General features: G+C 37.8%; 1 protein-coding gene across 1 annotated transcript in view; it reads left to right on the top strand.

Moving 5' to 3' along the window:
* The first annotated feature begins 264 nt into the window (after positions 1–264).
* The window catches only part of C6 (complement C6), a 60167-nt gene continuing 33467 nt past the window's right edge, over positions 265–26964 (top strand). Inside the window, exons 1-8 of the mRNA XM_047731130.1 lie at positions 265–413; positions 1472–1537; positions 4957–5119; positions 7065–7221; positions 8853–8997; positions 13357–13504; positions 17451–17589; positions 22684–22884. Coding sequence (XP_047587086.1) covers positions 1510–1537; positions 4957–5119; positions 7065–7221; positions 8853–8997; positions 13357–13504; positions 17451–17589; positions 22684–22884 — 981 coding nt within the window. The 5' untranslated portion in view covers positions 265–413; positions 1472–1509. The remainder of the gene's footprint in view (positions 414–1471; positions 1538–4956; positions 5120–7064; positions 7222–8852; positions 8998–13356; positions 13505–17450; positions 17590–22683; positions 22885–26964) is intronic.

Below are 26964 nucleotides of genomic sequence, written 5' to 3'. Positions count from 1 at the left end.
CAACAACCTTACCCTTTTGTGCATGAAAATAAACAACTCAGACTATAGCAATTTATTTGCCTTTCTCTTAAAAAAGGAAATAACTACTTTGCTTAAATCTCAAAAGAACTAAAGGTTCATGTTTCTTAAAGAATTATCCCGCCCGAGAACTCCCTTGCTGAGATCAAGTTTTTTTTCTATGAGTTAAACTAGAGTTAACAAGTAAAGCAAACATACCCTTTAACCAAAAAATGTGTCATGTGCCTGCACTTCCCAACCTGTCCTAACAACAGTACATGTCATTTCTTGAGATTCTGGGGCATGTGCAGAATTTTAAAAATAATATAAAATAAAGAGATTCAAGAAATGTACAAGGAGATGGAAAGGAAGTACCTACAGCTGGGGGTAAATGAGAGCATCCTCTGAACTGTTGGGTAAGTTATGCCGAATGGCCCTATAGACAGATGGTTCCTGTGAGGCAAGTACACCAGACGGTGACAGATCAGAATGAGATGGACTTCACTCTACACTAGAGTTCTCTAAATGCTCACAAATCTATCCTCAGTGGTTCAGTGGTATCACTGATTTTTAGGGTCCGAAAGAGCTGCACAATCACTGCCCTTCCATGATGACACCCCAACAGAAGATTCTTCCTATTCTGTTTCATGTTTCTAAGAAAATTGTATGGTAATGGCTAAAATGTCCACCTGTCATTGTAGGTATATCCAAAAGCCTAGAGATGTTGAAAATTAATAAGTAAGGAAACATTTGATATATGCTGGGCTGTGGTAATAACAAAATCAGAGAAATAGTTACCTTTATTTGAATGAAAATTATCCTCCTAACAGTCAAATCTTATAAAAGGTGAAGATACCAATGAGTTCTTTTATTAGCATCTCCTCAAACAAGAAGCTTTGACGTCACCATTTTAATTTATAGCATTTTCTAAATCACCTCAAAATACTTAGAGCCAGAGAGGAGATCAGAATAATTTTGTAAGGGTTCTGTTCTTGCAGTTTTTGCTGTTAGCTGGAATAAAGTCTGTCTATGCTTTTCAAGCTTTTGGACATGGAAACAGATACTGTTTGCTGAGAACTGAGAACTGGTAATCTCTTGTAATTCAAGTTCCCCTAATCATCGACATACTGGTTCAGCAAAATACTTCAAGAGTTCGTTTTCTTTACAATTGAAGGAGCTATCCTGGAGGAAAAAACGATCTCTTCAAAATCTAATCAGAAAAATAAATAAATAAATAAACAACAACAACAAAACCCTCTCCAGTTTAGGCTTCCTTGTTAGCAGTTCCTATATGAGAAGATCCCAGTTTGGGGGGTTGGAGGGTAGGGAGGTGGTTGGTCTAGTGACTGTTTACCAGGAAACGTCACATTGTCTAGGAGCCTCAACTCCTGAACCAACCCTGAAGCCAGTGAAAAACCACCCAATCTGGAGCTTGGGTCTGATGTTTAAGACACGATATTCTGTCTGATTACAGGCTAAATTCTGTCTGGACACCGTTTGTCTCAATGTCCTATGGCTCTGCTCAGGAAAACTAGGAAAGGTGAGTTATCAGTGAGCATGGATCAGCAGGCAAGTGCAGCAATCTTTAATTTTTATGATGCAAATAGCCCAGGGCAGTAGCAGTTTATAGATAAGTAGTGGCTTATCTATGAGTTGCATTTAAAAAGCTTGGATAAAAAGCTTGGGAAGAATGTTCAGTTTCTGTCTACCCTCCCCAGGCAGTGATAACGGATTCTATTCTCTGCATCTCACTTAACTCGTAGCAGTACACAATGGATACTCAAATGTATGTCAATTCCAATTTTAAATTGAAGGACATTCAGTCACATGCTCAGTGGTTTGGGTTGCTTTTATTCTAGCATTTTTCTCTGAGTTGGCAGGGAAGTGCAAAAATCTCACTGATTTATTAAGAAGAAATGCTGCTAAGTCTGAGCGTATTGGAGAAACAATTTTTATATTTGATCTCATACTCTTGGTTTGAATGAAGATTTTTTCTGAAGTATTTTTTTAACCACAACTATGAAACATAAAATGACCACATTAAAATATAATCAGAAAGTTACCCTCTGAAACATTTGAGGGAGCCATATTTCAGTAGGGCTATTTGGCAATACCTATTAATATTTTAAATTTCATATCCCTTGACTAAGCCATCTACTGCTGGGAACACACACACTGATCCCAAGGATATACAACAAAAGTATACGAAGATATAATACAAAGATGTTTATTGTAGTGTGTGTGTATATACTGAATTTTTAAAATTAGAATAATAGTTAAATCCGATGTAATACATCCATATGGTATAAACTATGCAGCCATTGAAAGGATGAAGTAAGTATGCATCCATCAATACGAAAGATCTTCAAAGTGTATTAGGCTGATTATGTGATGATGTGTTTTCTGGCTACAAGTAGAAGAGAACTCCAGCCTTATATTTTTTCCTTGTGTTCTGTTTAAAAATTTCAAATATAGGCATGTGTTATTTTAACTTTTTTTGAATGTCAGCAGAAATCTTCTGGTTGATTAAATTATAAGCCATCTTAATTTTCTTCTTCATACATCTTTTTTTTTCTTCTTCATACATCTTGATACAGTTTAGAACTTAATAAATGTTATCAAAGAAATAGAGGTGGACTAACTAAATTACAGGTGTTTTAAAAAGAATTCTGAATCTCAAAAGTTGTAGTTTTTTTAATTTCAGTCAACTATTATAACAAAGCTAAGTTATACTGCAAACTATCAGTCTTGCTAAAAAAGTGGGAGACAATTTCTAAAGTCTATGAAATATTCTTAATTTGGCAGAAATTTTAAGAATAGTATTACAAAAGTGGCTGTAATTACGGACTCATGTTATGGTATTCATATGTCGTAAAAACCCATTTCCAAAATATTTCCTAGACTCAATTCAAAAATATTTATTCATTATATGCTATGCTTGCTCTCATTCTTCTAAATGCTGAAATGAATAAAACAGACAAAAGAGATCAGGCACCACTGTGTTTATAGTCTAATGAAGAAGGAAAGAGGGAAGAGGAGCTATTTATTTAAACTTAAGTAGTCATTTATATATCAAAAGGGGATATATAACAAAGAAAAATAAAGCAGGGAAAGGGCATAGGAAACACTGGTGGGAAATTGCAATTTCAAATAAAATGGTCAGAGATCTGATTTTATTTGTAAGATGAAAAGCAATTAACACCATATTTCTCAATCTTTTTGAATGTGAATAGCCTTATTTAATATCTAAACATATTTTTGGCCTTCATATGATCCTTACTTCAATAGAGGAGCCCCTGATTTTGAAAAATGCATGAGCAACAGCTACAATTAAACCTGTAACACTTTTAAATGTTATTACTAACTTGTGAAACTAATTTTTATTGAGTGATGATTCCATGCCAAGGATTGTTCTAAGCACTTTGCATGAATTTTCTTACTGAATTCTAACAAAAGCCTTATGAAGAAGGTAGAGTGTAACCGCTGTTTTATAGATAATGAAACTGAGACACAGAAATTAAGTGAATGGTGGGCCTTCTGGGTAACTCAGTCAGTTAAGTGTCCAACTCTTGGTTTTAGCTCAGGTCATAATCTCAAGGTTGTGGGATGGAGCCCCATGTCCCTCTCCCTCAGCTCCCCTCACCCCCTGCCACTCTAAAATAAATAAATAAATCTTTAAAAAAAAAAGGAAGAAAAAATTAAGTGAATGGGGTTTTATCTCTTTAAATGAAAGTTACTCTATTAATTACAGCAGCATTTTCTCTATATATTTAATCATGTTGCATGTTTCGTTAGAGATAAAAGGATCAAAATAGCAACAGTGGGGACAGAGGTAGTTTTGCAAATTCCTTTCATTGCTCACAGATCCCCAAGGCTCCATAGCACACAGAGGAGAACAGCTGGTCGAAGTTTTCTCTGGCATTCAGCTTCGTCGGGATGAAATCCTCTTGTGGCCTGTGTGTGGGGGCACGGGGAGAGTTGGAGCAGAGTTCAAGGCATCTAGATGCTGCAGTAATGCAATCATTAGTATGATCAGAAATTCAATGAAGGAATGCACCTCATCCAAGAATGAAGAGTCCTGGACGCTTAGTTGTCAGGAAGCCTCAACATTATTTCCCGACCTTAAGCCCCAGTTTCATCATTCATAAAAGGAGGGGGTTTAACCTGGACATCTCAAGGTTCATTTCAGCTCTAACTTCTATGACTCCATAAGTAGATATACTTGGGCATTGAACTTTCTCATTAGCAGTTTCTAGGATACCAGGGAACTAAATAGAGCTTCCAGAAAAATGCTCCAAACTCCTTCCCCAGTCCCTGAAAAGTATGAAAAACTGCAATGTAATCAAGGGTATTGTCCACGAAAATGAGCAACTGTTTCAAAAAATGTAAGGTAAGGGTGCCTGGGTGGCTCAGCTGGTTGTGCGTCCAACTCTCAATTTCAGCTCAGGTCATGATCTTGAGTCATGAGGTCAAGCCCCACATGGAGCCTCACACGGAGCCTGGCAATGGGCTCCAACGCTCAGCGCAGAGTCGGCTTGTCCCTCTCCCTCCCTCTGTGCTCCTCCTCCCACTCGTGTGCTCTCTCTCTCTCTCTCAAATACATAAATCTTTTTTTAATTTTTTTAAAAGAAAAGTGTTAAGATTACATAAGAATTTCCATTTTGGAATGAAATGTGCTACAAACATATACTGTAGTACTTTGTCTTAGAGCCTATCCCAAACAGTTTGGAGAAACTTACTAGAACTGAGAGTTGTAACTCTGGGAACATTCACTGAAAAAATATGTAAAAGTAGGATTTGTTGTCATGAGTATGTAAATTTATAGGTATTAACCAGCCTTAAGGAAGGCAGGGAAATGCAACTGTTTCCTAACATCGTATTTGATTTCTTAACTGAGAATGGTTTGTAAAGTTTTACTCTCAACAAGTATTTGATATGTATTCTATAATTCCTCTTCAGGGCTTAGAGGCTTTCAAGGCATGGCTGGACACTCCATCTTGTATTTCATCCTCCTGAGTGCTCTGATTGACAAGTGCCAACCCTGTTACTGTGATCACTACCCATGGAGTCAGTGGTCCCCCTGCTCAAAAAGCTGCAATTATGGAATCCAGAGCAGACAAAGGTGGCGTGAGCTCTGTAGATTGTCTTTGTGTCACAGGAAACCTCACAGATAGACTTAGTAATATCAAAAATGCCACACTAAGCAAAGGAGGGAGGGGAAATATGTGTGTGTGTGTGTGTGTATCAAAGTAAGAAATCATAGAATTTGATTTGGATGGAATTTAAGTCTTTTCCACATAAGGTTGAAATGCAGTCTATGTTGGTTCACTCCATAAAATCAAGGAGCTTCAAAGAACTTTAATTAAGAATATGTGCAATATTTTCTGTTGACTATTTAACTTACTAAGAATTACTACTCAAGCCTTTTTGCAGTGTATAACTCTGCTTGCCTACAGTTAGTGAGTTAATTATAGAGAATTTTCTACTCATTAAACTGAGTCTAACACGACCTCAATTGAGCAGCACTATTAGCTATTAGCTTGATTGTTGGCAAGTATAAGAAGGGAAGAGAACGTGTTTACTTGATAACATTTAATAATTCAGTCTTCTCATGGATTCACCCTACTTATCCCCCATAGCTTCTTTAACTCTGTTAGATGTCTCTGTTGCATAGAGATGCTCACATAACTTGGGAATAAAAACATATATTTAATGTGTTTTAATTATTATAGCTTTTTAGAGACCTATTATAGAAAAACATTTTTACATGCTCAGTACAAGTCTCATTAAAATCACCAGCTGACACCAGCTGACTCCCTCAATAAACCATCCACCAAGTATGTTAAAGATTTTCAGACTCCTTCCCTCAAAAGAACCTCCATAGCTTTCTATTGCCCACCAAATAAAACACAGCAATCATTCAGACTCCTCTTAGCCAGCAATGCCCTGGCCCATCCCATAAGCCCTACCAGGAATATGTCATGCTCCTCCACCTCTAATCTTGGCATACCCCTTCCCTTTCACGTGCCTTCCCTTTGGTGCCTAGAGGAGTCACATGAATTTTTCAAGATGTATCTCCTCTATTATTTTCTCTTTGAATCTTTGACCCCATAGTACTCTGACTCTGTCTTAATCATGATACTTACCAAACAGTGTTGTCATATTTTAAGAAATTTGCAGGAATTTTTTTCTTTTCTTTTCCATCCAGTCCCTTCCAGGAATTCCCCGAGGGCCAGTTTCATGGATATGTGACCTATGCAGTCACATAAGACCACACCAAGAAGGGCTCCATGCTTGGCTTAATGCTCTGCCAGTAGTGTCTTAAAATTTTTAATAATTTTTTAACAAGAGGCCCCTCATGCTCATTTTGCCCTGTGCCACACAAATTATGAATCCAGTCCCAAGTTCCATTAAGTGGTAAGAACTGCACAGACACCAACCTGCCTGATTTCCCATGAAAACCTTCTTTCTGAGCCTAGATGTCCACTAACAGATGAATGGGTTAAAAAGATGTGGTATATATACAATGGAATATTATGCAGCAATCAAAAAATAAAATCTTCCTATTTGCCAAGATGTGGATGGAACTAGAGGGTATTATGCTAAGCGAAATAAGTCAATCAAAGAAAGACAATTATCGTATAATCTCACTGTATGAGGAATTTGAGAAACAAGACAGAGGATCATAGGAGAAGGGAGGGAAAAATGAAACAAGATGAAATCAGAGAGGGAGACAAACCATAAGAGACTCTTAATCTCAGGAAATAAACTGAGGGCGGCTGGAGTGAAAGAGGGTGGGATGGATGGGGTGGCTGGGGGATGGACATTGGGGAGGGTATGTGCTATGGACAGTGCTGTGACTTGTGTGAGACTGATGAATCACAGACCTGTACCCCTGAAGCAAATAATACATTATATGTTAATAATAATAATAATAATATAATAATAATAATAAAAGAAAAACTTTCTTTTACTCATTGTGGTTAATATTCAATGATATTTTTCTTATGGGGCTGGAACCACAGTGAATATATTCATTCTAAACAGCTTTCTCCTTACTATGACAGAAAAATAGTGGTTGATCAGTACTATGTGGGTAACTTTTGTGACCAGATTTGCAAAAAACTGGAGACCAGAGAATGTAACTGGCAACACTGTCCTATCAACTGCCTCCTGGGAGATTATGGACCGTGGTCAGACTGCGACCCTTGTGTTGAAAAGCAGGTAGGTGACCCATGGGCATCTTCTGGAAATCCTAATCACAATGAAAGACTTGGAAAACTTGGCAGGAATGCTCAATTTCTTCAATTTCTGAAAATAAACAATCCCAGCTTCCACTGAGGGAAAATTCCATTTAGCAATTTTTTTTTTTGTTGTTGTTGTTGTTGGGAGTAGGGGGAAGAGGACTCATTTACATGTTTTACTATCATATGAGCTCCAAAAGGAGCTCAGAAAGGAGCTCAGAAAGTAAAAGCAGATGCTAGAAAGTGGGGATTTCAGTCCAAGGTTTAAAATCAGACAAAAAGTAAAGATATTAATCAAATGACTGACTCCTGACCCTTCCTCTAATTTCCCTCTCCACACAGAAAAGTCCCTCGATTTGTTTATTTTTCCAAGCTGTAATGTTTACTCACCTTAACTCATTCCTATGAGGGCATTGGCCCACATAAACTATAGTCATCACAGCAGTGCTGAGCATTCACACATTAGGGGGAAAAGAGGAACTGATTTATGGAGCACCCACTCAGAGGGAAACTGTTCTAAGCCCTTATATCCTCTTATTCAAACTTCACATCAGAGTGTGTTCTCCTACCCCATTGACAGATGGGGAATTTATAACTCATTGGGGAATCAGTAATTTTCCCAAGAATGTACCTCTGATGAATAGAGTGCTATATTTTGAACTTGGATTTTTCTGACTTCAAAGTCAGTACTTTTTTTTAAAATTTTATTTATTTATTTGACAGACAGAGATCACAAGTAGGCAGAGAGAGAGGCAGAGAGAGAGGAAGGGAAGCAGGCTCCCGGCCAAGCAGAGAGCCTGATACGGGGCTCGATCTCAGGACCCTGGGATCATGACCTGAGCCGAAGGCAGAGGCTTTAACCCACTGAGCCACCCAGGCGCCCCAAGTCAGTACTTTTTGATCCTGTCCTATTCCTATCCTTCTCTGACTCCCTGTTTTACTACTCACATTTTAAAATCCTTTAAAATGTGGAGAATATGTCAACCCTGGTTTCCATGCTGACTTCCTCACACAGAAGAACCCCCGAATCCTTTCAAATTGATCACTTCACACTCCCTCTGAATATGAAAGTGCTATTGTGGGGCACCTGGGTGGTGCAGTCAGTTAAGTCTCTGACTCTTGGTTTCAGGTCAGGTCATGATCTCAAGGTCATGGGCTCCAGGCCCACGTCAGGCTCTGCACTCACAGAGTCTGCTTGAAATTTGCTGTCTCCCTCTGCTCTCTATGCTTGTGCTTTCTCTCTCTCTCTCTCAAATAAGTAAATAAATCTTTAAAAGTGCTATTGTTACTACTTGGAAGATATTCTGCATGCAGGATACTCAGCAAATATTTGTGCATTTGATTTAATTTATTTTCATATGGTTTCAGTGTACAAAGTCTTAGAAATCTATTGTCCTGCTTTCTCATTTTACAGTTTAGAAAACTGAGGCCCAGAGAGGTGCTGACTTCTCTAAGGGCACACAATAATAGAATTGGAAAACTCATTAGTTAATTTAGGAAACATTGCTGGAGGAAGAGTCACTGTGATGATTAAGAAGTCCAGTTTTCTTAGATACATTTTGGCTTTGACCCTGCTTCCAAGTGCCTCACCTTTCTCTACTTTCCTTTCAGTTTAAGGTTAGATCCATCTTGCGCCCTGGTCAGTTTGGAGGACAACCATGTACTGAGCCCCTGGTGACTTTTCGACCATGCATTCCATCTAAGCTCTGCAAAATTGAAGAGGTCGACTGCAGGAATAAGTTCCGCTGTGACAGTGGTAATGTACACTAGAAGATGTCCAGTCTCCAGTAAAAAAATGACTTGACTAGATAAAGTCATTTTAGCTGACTACCACTCAAAGCCATGACAGAGAAGTCCCACCTTATGTTAAGTATAGGGAGACAAAGGTGTTATGGTACCAATTGCCAAGCCATTCATGTATGAAATTATAGCTTTCAAGCTATAATCATCTTGACAATGTACCTGATCCAATTGCTATTGGTGCTCAGGTCCCTACACTGTGATAAAGAAGGATGATGCAAAAGCAACAGGAAAAAGAAGAAAAGGCAGACACTGGTAAATATCAGCTATTAATAAGTACAAACCTGTAATCAGAACCAGCAGCTGAAAAGGAGTGACAGATTTAAAAGATATTCAGTATCATTTACTAAGATGAGAATATTAAGATTAAGATATTATGTCAAGGAAATAGCTAGAGATAATGTAACAGACTTTCTTGGGTGGTCCATTGAATGGTTCCAAAGGTAATTCCAAAGGGAAGATTGAAAATGCTTTAAACAGTGGCAACACTCCCTTCAAGTCATTACTCATTCAGATATTTACATTTTATTAGATTATGAATGAATATACCTGAATATACTACTTAATCATATGTATTCTCTTGCTTATTACCACCATTTTGAACTCTCTAAATCTGATTTCTGCAAACTTTTAGGCTTTTTGGCCATACGTTCTTTATAGCAACTGCTCAAATCTGGCCCTATAGCTTCAAAGCTGCCACAGACAGTCTATCAACAAGTGGGCATGGCTGTGTTCCCATCACATGTTCCATACAAAAACAGGCAGCGGGTGAGGTTGGGCCCTGCTTTCTGCCTTCAGCCATTGGTCACTAACCTCTTCTCCAAATAGTCAATTTGATGTTAAAATTGGAACTCAGATGAATAAAATTCATACCATTTTTGTATACTCTGGAATACAATGAAAAGTAAAGTATTTATAGCTAAACAGCAGATTTCAAATTCCATAATAAAATTGACTGCAGACCTTAGGCGTATTGTTTCTCTCCTCTTGCTCCTGCTTCCTGCCTTCAGCTATGCCAACTTTTGCTGAAAGTCAGATGGGAATGCTGGTGTCAGGATTTTCCCTCTGTGGCCCCCAAACCCAGGATATGATGGTGGCCCATGGGTGGCTACATTTCATAGTTACATGCATAAGGTCATGTCAAAAGCTGAAAAAAGAGGAACTATGCAAACAGTCTTACTGGCAATGGCTGAGTGGATTAAATCCAGAATATGAAGATAAAGGTTTAGAACTGAGGGCAACTATTGGAAGCTTGAAGAATAGTTTTGGGACCAATTACCAGAAAGAACACATACAATGGATGTTAAATCTGTGAAATTTACTACAGAAGGGTTTTGTTAACCAAAAATATTCATAAGTTTGAGAAGGCTCTAGATACATCCATAGCCCAACCATTCATAATGAGCATCTTAAGGAAAGCTAGTGGTGTAAGGACAGGTGACTCTAGTTCATCAGCAATATATCCACAGCAAGTGATTAAGAAAAAAAAAAAAAAACTGACTATTGAAATGTGTATGCAATGTGTGTTAAGTAGCTGCTATCCTGAGCTCTCTTAGTGACTTCTGCTCTGCTGTCCAGATCCCTTCACCAGGAAACCGTAGATCTTCCCGTGATCCAGCCACTAAGTAGTTGATCCCTGGCACAGATGTGGTTGGCATCCATTTTGACTGGGTGCTGCCATGATCTATTGATTGTTCAGTATTCCACTGAAGATTATAGACTACTTTGCTCCTCTAAAATCACCCATTAATGCCACTCTCAAAAGGCATTAAAGGTTGGATGGACCATTATTTGGCTCAGTAGGATGTTTGGCCCTCAATTAATAAGAACCATTTATCCTAAAGAGAGTTTCTCTCTTCCTCTTCCTCCCTCATGATTACTGTTCTGGTTCCCCAGACTAAATTTGTGATTTAAATGCATACATGGATCTTTGAGAATTACCCATAAGGCTAATAATCCCCACGTGCACTATGCCAACTCCTTTCTCAAAGTCCTAATTTTAATCATAAAGACTAGAGAATTTGTAGCTCCTTATACATATACTATACCATTGCAGTAACACAAAGCAGTTCAAGTAATGGGAAAAACATGTACAGTTTCTAAATGATACATAGCTCCAGATATAAGTACATATAATGCATGCATTGGCTAAAGCATGCTGAATTCTGTAAATCCTGCACTATCCAAACTACCCTTCTTCACCTTTCCCATTCCTTCTCCCGTATGGGATATATTTACAGCTTTCTAGATCCCTCCCCTTGTATTTCTTATTCCATTGAGTTTCTGTGGCCAGGAACCATTCTCAGATGTGTCCTATCAGACCAATATCACTCTTGCCACCCATTCCTAAACATCCTTCAGAAGAAGTCCTCTTGCCTTCATCCCTACCCTTGCTAATAGGTCCTCTTCCATATCTCCAAAAGTACTAAGTCCATTGAAATTCTTATATTCAAGCATATCTGGTACGTTGCTCACAAAGCTAGGCTAATGAGAACTATACCTTGCACGTATGACCCTACCTCTTCCTGATAAAATGGGATTTCCTTTTTATTAAAGTGCAACAGTATCAAAACTTAGAGTTGCTCAAATTTATAAGTAAGGGTATCAAAACTTTTTAAAAATGTGATATTCATTGTTTTTCTTCCTTTGGAAAAAGCATCTATATTTCAAACTAAATTACACATTCTTTTCTGCCCTTAAAAAAGCAAGCAAACAAACACTAGAGAGATGTGCTATTTTAAAAACAGACCATCTTTCAGGTTTTATCTTTGGACTCACAGACATCCAATTCCCTCAATATATTCAGTCTTGTTTGACCATGGTGCTCATATAACTATAATTCTTTATAATTATGGTCTAGATACAATACAAAATTTTGAATAATTAAAGAAGGAACCTTAGTTACTTTCGTTTTTCTCTACCTTCTTAATGAAGATTATTTACCAAAATATTTTTTTTAAGATTTTTTATTTATTTACTTGACACAAAGAGAGAGAGCACAAGTAGGGGGAACAGCAGGCAGAGGGAGAGGGAGAAGCAGGCTCACCACCAAGGGGGAGAGCCCAATGCAGGGCTCCATCCCAGGACCCTGGGATCATGACCTGAACCGAAGGCAGACGCTCAATGACTGAGCCCCCCAGGCTCCCCTATTTACCAAAAGGTTTGAAACTAACTGCTTTCTGGGAAAATTTCTATTAATAAAAAAATTTAATTCAACAGAATACCCAATTTCTCCAAGCATTTCAGTTAGTTAGTAATGCATAGCTGCAGTGAGATGTTAATCACAACTTAGAGTACTTAACCCAATAATCTTGAGTAGAACATTTAATTCAGTCTCCTTGTCAGGGAGACCTGTACATAATTGTACAGATGCCAGCATCTCTGATTATAACAAGAGGCTGAGGGACAGGAGAGGGGCTGTCACTGTACATAAGTCATTTCAATTTCTGCAATTTATCAATATCCATTGATCCTAAGGATCTTTATGAAATTCAGCAAATTTAAAAAGGAAGGGAATTATCCAAGTAAATGGGCTTGGTGTTATTTTGTAAATTCACTCACTTAACCTGGTACCTAACACTGTAGTACATAGTAGTTTAAAAAAATTGTTTCTTTTTAACTTGTTCAAAAAACAATTACATAAAATAAATTTTATGTCCTAGAACACAAGATTTTAAAAAAATCATATAGCATGACTCTTATGTGTCTGGCTTCTTTTACTCAACAGAAAATTTTAGAGATATAGTGATAGTATCATGTGTACATGTGTATGTGTGTGTGTGTATATATATATTAAATTATAGGGTTTTTTTTTTCTAAATAAAAATAGTGACATGTACTATGGTGAGTGCTGTGAAATGTGTAAGCCTGGTGATTCACAGACCTGTACCCCTGGGGCAAATAATTCATTATATTCTAATAAAAATAATTAAAAAAAAAAAACAGTGACCTTGATTTTGTTGTACTGAATCAAAACAAAAGTCTGAAACTACTGTTGATTTTCTCCTACAGAATATGATTTATGCAGCAAGCTCACTGTAATGGGAATGGGATTCTAGAATTACCTCTCTTATTTAAGACAAGCAGCCCAATGGTGACTAAATAATTCTACAATGACTCTTGTTATCCTACAAAAATAAGGGGAAAATATCAGTTTGGCATCCATTTCCATATTTCCTAAATCTGTATAAAAAATAATGAGAACTTTCCCTCACCACTCTCCCTTGACATTTAAAGCACTAACTTGCTTCAAATCAATAAATACCTTCTCAAATAATCAAGCGTGTCGTTAACGTTGTTTGCTTTCCTTGACCAGGCCGCTGCATTGCCAGCAAGTTAGAATGCAACGGAGAAAATGACTGTGGGGACAATTCAGATGAAAGGGACTGTGGAAGAATAAAATCAGTGTGCCCGGGGAAGAAGCAGCATCTTCCCATCCCCAGCGTACAGCTGATGGGTGCTGGGTAAGTGATGTCTCTTCGTCATTGGCGGGAGTAAAGGCATCTCAGGAGGAATGAGCTGGAAGCAGCAGTGAAGGGATGAGACCCATGTTTGTCGGCTTTCCTCAGTAACCTCATGACTCCCATCAGCCCTTTCTCCCACACATGGCTGCCCCGCTCAGGTAGCATGTGGCCAGGATCCTCACTCATGGGGAATAAAAGAACTCGGCATTTTCACCCTTAGTCTGTACTTGGCAATGTTAGGCGCAGTTCATAAACATCGCTTGTTTCCATTCCCATCTATCCTTCTGACAGCTCTGCAGTGAATCAGGCCAGCTGGTGCCGGGTGGATTCCTGGGGCTCGGTCTTGAATGGGCCAGTAATCAGACAGAAATGCAGTTTCCTCAACTGTATGTTGGATGACTACAAATGGATTTGAAGTTCTGTCCTAAGAATTCCTAATTAGAGTTGATTTCAATGAGAATGTTCCAACAGCATCTTCTTATCAATGGACAGAAATGGTTTCCCTGGAAGAAAACCTCAGTTCAAAATTCCCACTGATAATCACATTTCCTAATGTTCTGATTGATGAGGGGTGACATTACAAACTCATCCCTTGCTCAACAGATCTAGCTTCTAGAGTTACAGATGGGGAGGACCACATGCTATGTGTACTTTGGCAGAAGGACCATGTGGCCCTCTGCCAACCAGAGTTGTTATCCCAAGGTTTCTCAGAAATGAGCAAAACCTGCTGGCTCAGGGACAGCCAGTCCTCTCCCCGCCTCTCCAGGGACTGAGAATTTTAAGAGCTGCTTACTGGAATTCTTTCTAATCTGCTAACCTTAGAATCTCTGCCCCCCTCTCTAGCACATTTCTACCCAAAAACTGTAGCCTCCTGGGTAGCTGTCCCTCTTTTTAAGTAGCATCTCTCCAAGAAAGAATTTAACAAGACAACCAACGTTCTTAGATTGCCAGTGCCAGTCACCAGGTCTTAAACCTAAAGCAAGAATCAGGCAATAACAGCATGCCATTTGTTTTTTCTCAGGCTCAACCAAGGTACAAATGCATACACACATATACATAGAGGCACACACATGCAGATTTATGTGTGTGTATGTGTGTGTGTAATTTTAAATGAAATTTTAAAAGTCATAAAATATGATGTATAAAGCCAAATTAGATTTTAAAAACACTTTAAAAACTTAAAATATGAAAGACCATAATATATTTGAAAGACCAAAATATTTAAACTTAACTTAAATACCACAGAGGAGAGAAGAAAGAATAAAGTTGAAAATTGCAACGCAGTTGACTTAATTGCTGACAGACTCCTCAGGCGTGCCCTGACAAAGCCACCTCCAGAAAACTATCTTTGGGCTCTCTGCTACCTTCATAAATTCCTTATGACCTAGGAGCCATTTTTCTCAAGCCCTTTCTTGTTTGACAAAGTCATAAGTACATTGTAGAACACATATAAGGTCAGCAGTTTTTTTTTAACGTCATCGATCCCTCTCAACTCAGAAAACAAAAATGAATGAGTCTGAAAACACCCGTGTTTGTCATGCTCCCATAAGTAGTTTGGAACATTTTTCCCTGACCAACTCCTAATGCTTTCTCCCTCAAATATCCATTGATACGAATTCAAGTAGGGATGAGAATGAACCTCAAATTGTGTTTGTAGCTATTTGAGTATGAGGTGCATCTTACAAAACCCACAGGAACCACGTATTTTTTTTTAACAGCTTTATTGAGGTACAATTCACATACCAGTTCACCGCCTGTGTACCTCTTTTCCTCTCACATGATCACCCTTCTCACAGTGCTCTGACACCAGAAGTGTAGGTGTTTTCCCCCAAGTCAATCTCTGTGACACCAACTGGGTGTCCTGCAGTTTAACTCAGTTAATGCCACAGGTTCAGGGCTCAGTCCCACAAGACCAGACCTCTCTGATGCTAATCACAAGACCAAATATCACCTGTGATTCTGACACCTACGAGGTTTTCAGGACCCCCTCCTCTTTGCTTTATTTGCTAGAATGGCTCACAGAACTCATGAGGTAAAACAATTTATTTACATTGCTAAAAAACAAAATTCAACTGAATAAGTTAAGATCTAATTGGCTTTATTCAATGATTTGTGAATCAGGCAGCATCCCATCTAGCAGGTAGAAATGAGCTCCAAGGATCTATACAAAATGGAAGACTTTTATGGGCAGAAGGATGCAGAGCAAGGAAGTTTCTGAAAAGAGTGGATTATTTCAAGCAAGGTCACCTTCCTTTGAGGGAAGGCAAGTGTTGATCAGGCCTCACTAGTGCTGACCAGATAATTCCCTATGGCTGATTAAAGGTCACTTTCTTGGGAGAGGCAATCAAGAACTGCATTTAGGTGAGGCATTAAGGATTTGTTTGCTGACATGAATCTTAGCCCAAGTGACTCCATTTTGCTGTTTCTTTCTTTTTTAAAATACTGGCTACCAGTTTATTATAAAACGATGTAAAAAAGAATACAGATGAAACTCCAGTTGGTAGACCTAAGTAAGGCAAGGTATGTGGGGAGGGGCATGGAGCGTCCATGCCCCCCCCCCCAAGGCACACCATTCTCCCAGCACTTCCATGTGTTTACCAACTGAGAAGCAAACTGAACCCCATACTTGTGGGATTTTTATATCAATCATGTAGGCATAATTGATCATTGACTCCGTTTCCAGTCCCTCTCCCCTCTCTAGAGATGGAAGATAAGGCTGAATATTTCAAGCTTTTAACATGGGTTGGTCTTTCTGGTGACAGGTCCCCATAGAGAAGCCTACCAAGAGTCGTCTCATTTGAACAAAAGACACGCAAGAAATTCTAAGGGATTTAGGAGCTCTGTGTCAGAAATTAGGGTCAAAGACCAAATATTAGAACAAAAGATGTTCTTAGTGCTCTTATCACTTAGGAAGCTACAAGGGTTTTAGGAGGTTTAGGTTTTTTTAATTTCCATAATTTTTTAAATATCTGACTTGTGCTAAGCTAATGACCTTCAATTTCCTCATTTGTAAAATAGGTGAAATAATTGTATCCTTATCTACATCACATGGTTATCATAAATATTAAATATATATAATAGTAACATTAAATATAGATCAACCAGAGCTTGATATATGTATATGTATAAATATATGTATATATTTACTTTATACAGATAGTAAATATGTATGTATATTATATATAATTATGTAAATATACAAATAGTAAATTATGTATAAAATATACATATAATGAATATTTGTAAGCATTTTTAAATAAATTTAAATATTTTTAGTTATTAGTAAGAATGATAATATTATAATTTTATTAAAATACTGCTATTACGGGTGCCTGGGTGGCTCAGTGGGTTAAAGCCTCTGCCTTGGGCTCAGGTCATGATCTCAGGGTCCTGGGATCGAGTCCCGCATCGGGCTCTCTGCTCAGCAGGGAACCTGCTTCCTCCTCTCTCTCTCTGCCTGCCTCTCTGCCTACTTGTGATCTGTCTGTCAAATAAATAAATAAATAAAAATCTTTAAAAAAAAAATACTGCTGTTACTATTTAATTATTGGCTGTCTATAAGAATTCCTTTATGTATCATACTAAAGGAAGTAAACTCAGAATGGCATTAATTATGTAATAATTTCTTTCATAATCTGCTTCCAAAGTTTGCACTGATGTGGTAAGTCATGAAACAAAAATAAACCTAAATTTTAGTTCATGCTGAAAGCCCAGAATATTTAAGTGAGTGGAATATGGAGAATCTAACAGAGCCAGAGGGGCAAAGTTTTGGCTTCCAGACCTTTCTGGCTGCTTCACCATAAGCTAGAAAAAAAAATGGGCTTTTTTTCAAGTCATTCTTCAAGAGTCAAAAATGTCTAAGAAAGGAATTTCTTCCATAGAAGTCTGCTAAATTTTAAAGATTGTTCCACATCTATTGAATTTTTGAAAATTACTTTGTTTGCAGGTATCATTTTCTAGCAGGAGAGCCCAGAGGAGAGGTCCTTGATAACTCTTTCACTGGAGGAATATGTAAAACTGCCAAAAGCAGTAAAGCAAGTAATCCATACCGTGTTCCAGCCAATTTGGAAAATGTCAACTTTGAGGTATGACAGCCTATCATGGCGGCCCTCCAATGCTGATGGTGATTAAAAGCTAAACTTCCAATGAAGAATTAGTGATGAAGGAAGGGACAGAATACCAGGGTAATGAACATTTTAAATCATGTATTGTGGGTTGGTGTTTAATCCTTCCACAACCCAGTGAGGTCAGTGTTATTGTCATCGCTTTACAGATAAAAAACGAATGTAACCCAATTTGCCCATAGTCGAGCATCTCATAAGTCAGGGGTTAGTGATTTAAGGTCAGGTTTCCCAAACTCCAGAGTCCAGTGAACATTTAGCTGTACCTTCTCCCACACAGATAAATAAACAGTTTGCTTGATTCCAAATTTCCTCGCACCATAGCTAGTTCTCTCAGGTAACCACAAAAGCGTTGTGGTTATATAAAAGAGTGCCTGGCTTCTTAAAAAATCAAGATGAAGCTAAGTGTTACAGGGGTAGTTCTTCTTACCTTTCTTCCTATTTTATTAGTTGATTTGGTTTTCTGTTTGTTTTCCTAAGTGTAATGAGAGTTATACTACATACTCCCAGAACCAACCCCAGTGCCTTACACACAAGTGCTCCAAAATTCTTAAGCTAAAATAAACCATCCATTTCTTTTAATTTATGATAAGAGAAACAGGAAAGACAGGATTTTAATAGTAATATCCAGGCATACAAATTCGACATGTTAGAGAGAATTTCAGAGGCTCCATTGATTTCTGAGACTGCTTTATGGATAGTATAAGCTCAGCAAAAGTGATTTAATCCTTCCTCTAGAAAACCTTTCACATATATATAAATACAAGCAGTTTTCCAATTTAATCAGCTTAATTTAAAGCCACGTGATATGCACTAATGGACATAGGGAATGCCCTTGGGGCCCAAATGCCAAATTCAGACACCTTCTGGGAGAGATCTCTGCCTGGAGATAGAAGTGACAAGGGTAACAATTGACCTCTGACCAAGTAAAGAAACTGCCCATTATCTCCCCACCCATCCAGATACTAATCCCAGAGGGTCCACCACCACCACCAACTGAGGTGGTATGCTAAATAGGAACTCAGAAGAGACATTGTTCCAAAGAAATTCTGTCAATTACAGCATTATTCTTGAGGGGATGAAGTAAGCTTTAAAGACAGAGCTAACACCCAAATATTTACATATAATACTGTTATGTTGGAGGATGTCTTCTAGCACTAAACAACCCATCCATATGCTTACTTTTAAAATACAACAATCCTCCCCCTGCAAATACTTCCTATATTCTCAGCAAGCATCTATTTCACGCAGTTTTACAAGGAACATGTTAAACTGAGCTCATGGGATGAGGGCAAATTTGGACGAATTTGTTATCTAAACATATCTAAACAATACTTACAGTTTTGAAAGTACTTGCTGGAAGTATTTGCTTACATTGTTTTACTCAATTCCTATAACAATCTTCCCAGAGAAATAGAAGATTGTTTATGTCCATTGTACCCATAGAAGATCCAAGATCTGAAGGCGCTAACAACTTTCTTGGAGTTATGCAACAAGTAAATGGCACATGCAAAGGAGAACTCCTGGCTCCTAGTGCAGCGCTGCTTGAGCTAGGTGAGACCTTGACAGTAATAGCAAGAAAGACATTAACAACCATGTAATATGTGCCAGGGTTGTGTACCCTTCATAAACTGTCGTTTATAAAAGGTATCACCTGGGAGGTTCACCAAGGGTGTGTTAGAGTGACCTCTTCCAGTTTACAAGAGTGAATTGTTAAATTTTTGGGAACTTTGCAAGCCAGTTTATAAACATAGCCACTACTAAATATTAAGTACAGAATCTTACAATCACATAAAAATATTAAAAACCTAGGTAATAATTATTCAAAATTTATCAACTCTCTATTATTTTGCTACATATTCCCATCTATGCTCTTGAGGTTACGTACATCTATCGTATCAATGTAATGAAAATGCTATATAATAATTTGTTGTCGTACATCTCTTTACAGGTTTGAATTAAGAGACACCACACAGGTAGCTTGAATCAGGTATGGTAGGAATATATACACCATAACCAAGGGCAAGTGCTGTAGTAAGTCACAGGTTTTCCCACTCCCAGAGAGTAGGTTTTTAAACAGTTACCAGCAGACCACTGGGTCCACCCACATAACTTGGTAACACAAGTCTGGGTGGCTAGTTACATCAGGAAATACAGCCCAAAATTCCTCATTCAGAATAAGAGACTCCTTTCATTATCAGTGTAGATTAAACACTGTTGAACCTTACTTAAGAAGCTACCTGAGTTGATGTCTAACTATATGTCATTGATTTTTAGGTAATATTCAACTACTGAGGAAGGTCAATAACCAGATCCAAGGTCAAAAGAGACCGGTTGACTCTTCACCGATCTCTATATTGCTTTGTTCATGTTGTTAGCAGGCAGCTGTGCAAATCTAAGCTATGCTTTAATGAAAACATAGAGGAGAAATTCAGCAGACACCTGACTTCCCTTCTTCTCTAGTACTGGGGTTCATTAAGATAAATGAAATAACAGGTTGGCTGATACAGATGAGAGAGGCTCTTGAAAGGAAAGGAAGGGAAGACATTAGATAGGAAGTCAGATTAGAAGACCACTGGAAGAATTCTGCCCCTTAGGGATCCCCCAGCTGCTAACTGCAGAACTCAATCACCATATAATTCCTGCACCAGCCCCCAGAGTTGTACCACTTACTCAGGAAGACTCCTCTCTTTTTCTAGGTGGTGCTGCTTCACTACTGGTTGTATGCTAAGCATTTGCTGTCAGCAGCAAAGTGCAGAGTGTGGTCGCCACTGGACTCTGATTCTTAACAATACATTGCCCTATTTAGGCATGGCCCCTTGCTGCATCCCAGAGCTATGAAAACCTTCAAGTCCTCCCCAAATCCCTTGTGAAATCCACAACTTCAGGTCCTGTCTCTAACCCTCAAGGCACAGGAAACCAGGTGCTACCCAGTCCTCTCTATTCCTGCAGTCCCGCTTATCTCTCCTCTCCTCCTTTCTACAAACCCATCTTTCTTTAAACTCAAAAGTAAAAGTGTCGACGCACATAGAGTCCTATGTCATCAGCCCACTGGATCTACAGACAGTGAGGATGGATGGGCTCATCGATGTATGTAACGATAGGTAAATGAGGATTAAAACCTTTCCCCAGAGTTTGGGTACCATCTCTTCCTGGGAAAATCCATACTTCCAAAAGTTGCCTTGGCTTTCTATATTCCCTTTCATGGAACAGCATTTCCATCATCTCTCTCTCTCTCATGCTCTCTCTGTCCTCCCTCCCCATAGCTCCTTGGTCAACAACTTCTGTGAACTCAACTCCTCTTTCAAATGCCCCAGTTTTCTCTCTACCTAACCACCACTGCCCTAGACTTGGCCATTATCCCATCTCATGTGGCTTATTGCAACAGTTTTTGCAACCACTTCCCTGGCCTCCACTTTATTGACTATAGTTAACATGATCTTTGTAAAACACAAAAGTGATGGTAACACTCTCAATATTTCATTCATTCAATTCACATTTTTAAAGAACCTGTTATATGCAAAACCTTCATTTAGAAGTCAATCCAAATACTTTCTCAGGCCATGTAAGCCCCGCCCCAGTTTCCCAGTTCAACCTAATTTTTCAGTCCTGCTCACCCATAAACCTGTCCTTCCAGCAAGTTAATATACATGGGCAGAGTTTCCCTGAGCTTTTGCCCAGGGTACCTGAGCCCTCCTCCTTCCACGCTAATATTTTTTTCCCTTTATGCTGATACGTCTTTTCTTGCATAAGAGCTTAATTCATAAAACAAAATATTTGTATTCTGAGCTTTTTAGAGAAATGGTAAAGAAATGTCAGCGGCTATATTTAAATATGATTGTATTGCTTCATCGCTAACTAAAGAGCTTCATTTGTGGGCCCTTTAAATGCTAACTAGCATGCATTGGAGTATCTGAAAGTAGCACTGAACTTCTGACTGTGTCTTACTGTTGAGCAAGACTCTTTTGCAGCTGGGTTATTTTGTCTTTCCTTCACTAATTGTACAAGCTATTTGATTGTGATATGCGGTTTGTCTCACAGTGCACTTTAATACTGAATATTTTTTAAAAGATTTTTATTTATTTATTTGACAGACAGAGATCACAAGTACAGAGAGGCAGGCAGAGAGAGAGGAGGAGGCAGGTTCCCTGCTGAGCAGAGAGCCCGTTGCGGGGCTCCCAGGACCCTGGGATCATGACCTGAGCTGAAGGCAGAGGCTTTAACCCACTGAGCCACCGAGGCACCCCTTAATACTGAATATTTTAAAACCAGAAACTTTCCCACTGCAAACCAGAAGAGCATATTTAACATAAAATACTCTTCAATCAATTTATTTTGCAACTTTGTTTTTTTAATTCATCCACTGTCTCCTTGTAGCGGCATAACCATAACAGGGATTTAACTTGTACTTGGAAAATTCCTGCTCCACTCCTAGTTCAAGTCAAGTTCCAGGGGTAGTGTCTTTCTCCTCTTCCAGACTCAGTCAGCGAAGGCTGAGAACCAGCTGCCAGGCAGAACCAATCAATTATCTGGCCTCTGCCCCGCAGACATAGCCAGTAGAGCGCTGATGCCCAACATCTGGAGGAGACTAAGTAGGTGGGAATGGAAGTAGAATAGGGTAGGACAGAATCTGCCCTCCCCTTTTATAGGCCTCAGTGTTCTGGGAGATACCTTCAATTAGATTGCAAAGAGCATCAAAATTCACAAGCAGACTAAAAATAACCCTTGTTGCTAAACTGTTCAGTCTCAGTTTAGGAGTAGTTTGCTTGATGAAGATTTACCTGGAGGGGCCTCTCTGGGTTTTAGGGTTATTTATGCCAATCCCATTAGCAGCACAACACTTCCCACATTGAATTAAGTGTGGGTGATTGTTTTTCTCCCTAACTACTATTGACTCCCTGAGGACAGGAACTAATTTTTCCTTTATTTCTAGCAAAATGGGTCTTCGACAAATAATCATTGAATGCATAAGGGAATGAAGGTTCATTTCATTAGATCTTAACAAGAGGTGTAATATTTCCTAAGTTATGTCTTATTTCATATGGATTTTTTCTCCAGGTAAAAACTGAAGAAGATGATTTTGAAACAGATTTCTACAAGGACTTAATTACTCTTACAAGTAACAAAGATCAACAAGTTTCATCTTCAGAGGGATACCTAAAAGGTGTTTATGTACCAATTTTTTATTCTTCAAAGAAAACTCAAAGCACCACCCATAAGTATGCCTTCAAACAAGCCATAGAAGCCTCTCACAGAAAGGTAACCAAAATGGTTCCCAATCTGTTTATTCTTTTTTGAAAAATTAATGCCAATTCCAGCAACCTTCCAATGAGGAGGGGAGAGTTTTGGGCATCAAATCAGTAAGATTTCTAACACAAATTTAAATAGATTTACCTTGTTATATCTGATTTCAGAAATTATAGAGGTGATACATATAATGATGCATATATTTGGCTGTATTTATGGTTGTGTTCTCTTTGTCTTACTGTTTTAGGTATATTTTTTATAAACCACATGTAACAGAACTTTGCTTTTTTAATCTGACAGGTCTTTGCTAGGGAAATTTCATCTTCTTTGATTTAATATACCCACTGAAATACTAGATTATATTTCTTCCTTTTTAATTTTTCTTACTCATTTTGTTTTGTTGCTGTTTCTTATTTCTTTAATTTTGCTATCTTTGTCTCATTTCTGTTTACTGCTTCTTGTCCTTTTGATCATTTTGGAAGTGCTACTAAACTTTTAAATTCTGCTCGTGGTTCTCTTTCTTTAATTAACAAGCATAATTAAACCTGTGTTTTTCTTTTATCACATGAAGTAATATCTGTAGTTCCCAAAAGATGTTTTACTTCTCTATACCCCACCCCCACTATTTTCTTTACCTTTCTGGTCCCCCCACACTAAACCTCAGTTTTACTGAGATAGTTCAAAACCTTTGTGTTCCCTTTCTTAGAATTGTTTTGTGTTCATTTTTATATTACATATGTTAGTTTGTATTTTATTCTGACTCTTATATTCTCTATTTAAAGATTCCTCAATAACATTTATAAAGTTCATAGTCTGTATTTTATATTTGTGTTATATTTTATATATTGTATGTGTGTGTGTGTGTCTATACATTTACTCCCTAAGTCCTTATAGATCTAATATGCTTACATTTTTCCTGAGCAATAAAGGAATATCTTGGCCAAATACAGGAATATTGGAATATTGGATCATAGTCTTCTTTTCTTGGTAATTGTTGGATATTCCACTATCTTCTACTTTTCATTGTTGCATAGGAAAAATCACATGCAGAGCTGATTTTCTTTCTTTTATTTTCTCTATCTGGAAATTTATAGTTTTTATTGTTGTTTAGAATTTAGGTTGTAAGTAAGTATTAGACTTCTTCCATTAATCTTGCCAGGAACCAATGAAACTCTTTCAATATGTAAAGAAACATTTTCATCCATTAACCTTTCTTCTTCTGTTGCTTTTTCTTTGATTATTTGTATATGAAAACTCTGGGACACATTTTCCAATTTAGGTGATAGATTTATACTAGACATTTTTAGACATTTACAAATGTATTTTAAAATAGTATCTGTTCCTCACTACAACCACTACTGTGTACTATTTTTTTTCCCAAAGAGATGAATGGGAAGACTGAGCCCTGAATCACAGAACCTGAGGGGAGAGGTGAAAAGAGTTACCAACACTGGAACAGATGGGATCAGCGGCTGGAGGGCACCATTTTATGGCTCCTCCTGTCTTTACCATAGTGCCTCTCATATTTTTATTTATTCACCCATTCATACACTTACATAAAGAAGAGATTTTATAACACTTTATAGATAATTTTCCTAGGCACTTCATTTATTTTCAAAAGAACACTAAGAAGGAATCAGAGTAAATATTTCTAATAACATTTTACAGATGAGTAAATTAAAGTCCATACATTTATTTTTAACCCAAGAAATATTTATCAGGTATCTACCATGTATTATGTACTACACTAAAGTCCAAGAAGCTAAGTGTTCCTATGATCTTACAGAGAGTAGATGTCAGAGTTGGGCATTGAAATCAGTTTTTTCTGATTTTTGCGCACTCTTCATATCACTATGTTACACTTCAAGCTATCTGCTTACTCATTCATTCATTTATTCATAATTTAAACAGACTGTGAAAAGAGTAGAGTTCTGGTGATATGAACCCATAAAAGAAAAAAGAGAGAATAGAGTAGATTCCTTTTATAACATAAATTGTTAGTGCACTTTAGAATGGGCTATAGGTAGCATAGTGTCCCTCAAATTTACCAAATTATATTCTTTTTCCTTTTAAGTTTTTATTTTATTCCAATTAGTTAACATACAGTGTTCTATTCATTTCAGGTGTACAATATAGTAATTCAACCCTTCCATACATCACCCGGTGCTCATCACAAGTGCCCTCCTTAGTCCCCATCACCTACTTCACCCATCCACCCCAACCATGTTTGTTCTCTATAATTAAGAGTGTGTCTGTGTTTTTTTTTTTAAGACTTTTTTTTTTTTTTAATTTGAGAGAGAGACACAGAGAGAGACAGCATGTGTCGGGAGGGAGGAGCTGAGGGAAATGGAGTGGGAGAGAGATAAGCAGACTCCCCACTGAGTAGTAAGCAGGCTGTAAGGCTCAGTCCCAGGACCCTGAGATCATGACCTGAGCCAAAGTCAGATGCTCAACCAACTGAATCACCAAGACACTCTAAGAGTCTGGTTTTGATTTGTCTCTCTTTCTTTCCCCTTTGTTCATATGTTTCGTTTCTTAAATTTCACATATGAGTGAAATCATTTGGTATTTGTCTTTCTCTGACTGACTTATTTTGCTTAGCCTTATACTCTTCTAGCTCTTTCCATGTCATTGCAAATGGCAAGATTTCATTCTTTTTTATGGCCGAGTATTGCAAATTATATTTTTTTTCTTTCAAGATTTTATTTAAATTCAAGTTAGTTAACATGTAGTATAGTCTTCATTTCAAGAGTGGAATATAGTGAGTCATCACTTACATATAACACCCAGTGCCCATCACAACATACACCCTCATTAATGCCCACGACCCATTTAGCCCATTCCCCCTTGCAAATTATACACTTAAAACAAGTTAAAATCAGAATGACTAGGAAGTAGAAATATGCATCCCATGGCCCTTCTCTTAACTTACTGATTCAGATTATCAGGTGGGGCATGTGATTCTGCCTTTTTTTTTAAAGTCCCCCAGCTGGCTCTAATATATCCAGGATTAGAAAAAACTGCTTTAAAAATATAGTACATAATGAGCAGGGAAATGGAGATATTGAAAGAGACATAGATATATATATATCGGTCTCAACTTTAAGATTTGCTTCACAGAATTGGTTTATAAATGTTTCAGAGAAATGTGTTAAAGGCAAGAAGGGAGCCAGGGTGGAAAGGAATAGGGTAGAGAGAATGGAAAGAGAGAGGGAAAAAGTGTAAATGGTGACTCTTTTTCAATCTTTGTGATTATTTCTTTTCTTTTGCGTTAGCAGCCATTTTATGCCTTAATTATAGCACACAGGAAAATAACTATTTAATAGTTTACAGCTACGATAAAGTTAATTTGCTAAAGTACACTCCTCTCTCTGCTATTACTCAAACACTACACTTTGCTAAAATTGAGAGATACATAAAGTATATATAATATTTTTTCAACAGTATATGTGGATATACTTCGAAAACTCAGTGGGTATGTAGAAAGACAATTTAATGGAATGAGATTTGGGTATAAGACCAACCACCAAATCATAAATTAACCTGACATAATAAGAAATGATTAAAAAAACACCTCTCAAACAAATATTCCAGTTTATGGGTAGAGGAGGGAATATAAATAATGTTGTTTAATTTTAACCCTAAGTAATTTTGAATCATAGCATGTTAGACTTGAAAGGGGTGTGGTATTGTCACCTGTCACACAGCCTTCATCTGTGCCCCAGGTGACATTTCACAGACATCTGGGGCCTGGGGAATGTACATGCCTTTTCCCAGTTAAGGACAAACTTGGGACTTGAGCTCAATTGCGTAACTTCCAATTCAAAATTTATGCAATCCTTCTTCAATGTTTCGCATTAGCAAGAAATTCTAAATACTCAGTAGGGACGCAACCATGATTGACAATCAAGAATGAAAGATTGACTTTTCTGATCATGGATGTTTTTTTTGGTAGATCCACCTACCAAACGTAGGCTTCTGCCACACAATTCCCATTACCGAGATAATCTTATCTGTTGCGCACTTTGAACGTTTCAGGAAAAAATCCTGGGAAGTAAAACAAAAATTCTAATTTTGTGCGTGATAGCATGC

This window comes from Lutra lutra, chromosome 5 (assembly GCF_902655055.1).
Source record: "Lutra lutra chromosome 5, mLutLut1.2, whole genome shotgun sequence".
NCBI lineage: Eukaryota > Metazoa > Chordata > Mammalia > Carnivora > Mustelidae > Lutra > Lutra lutra.
The sequence above is the reverse complement of the archived record's forward strand: the minus strand, read 5'-3'. Positions and strand labels throughout refer to the sequence as shown.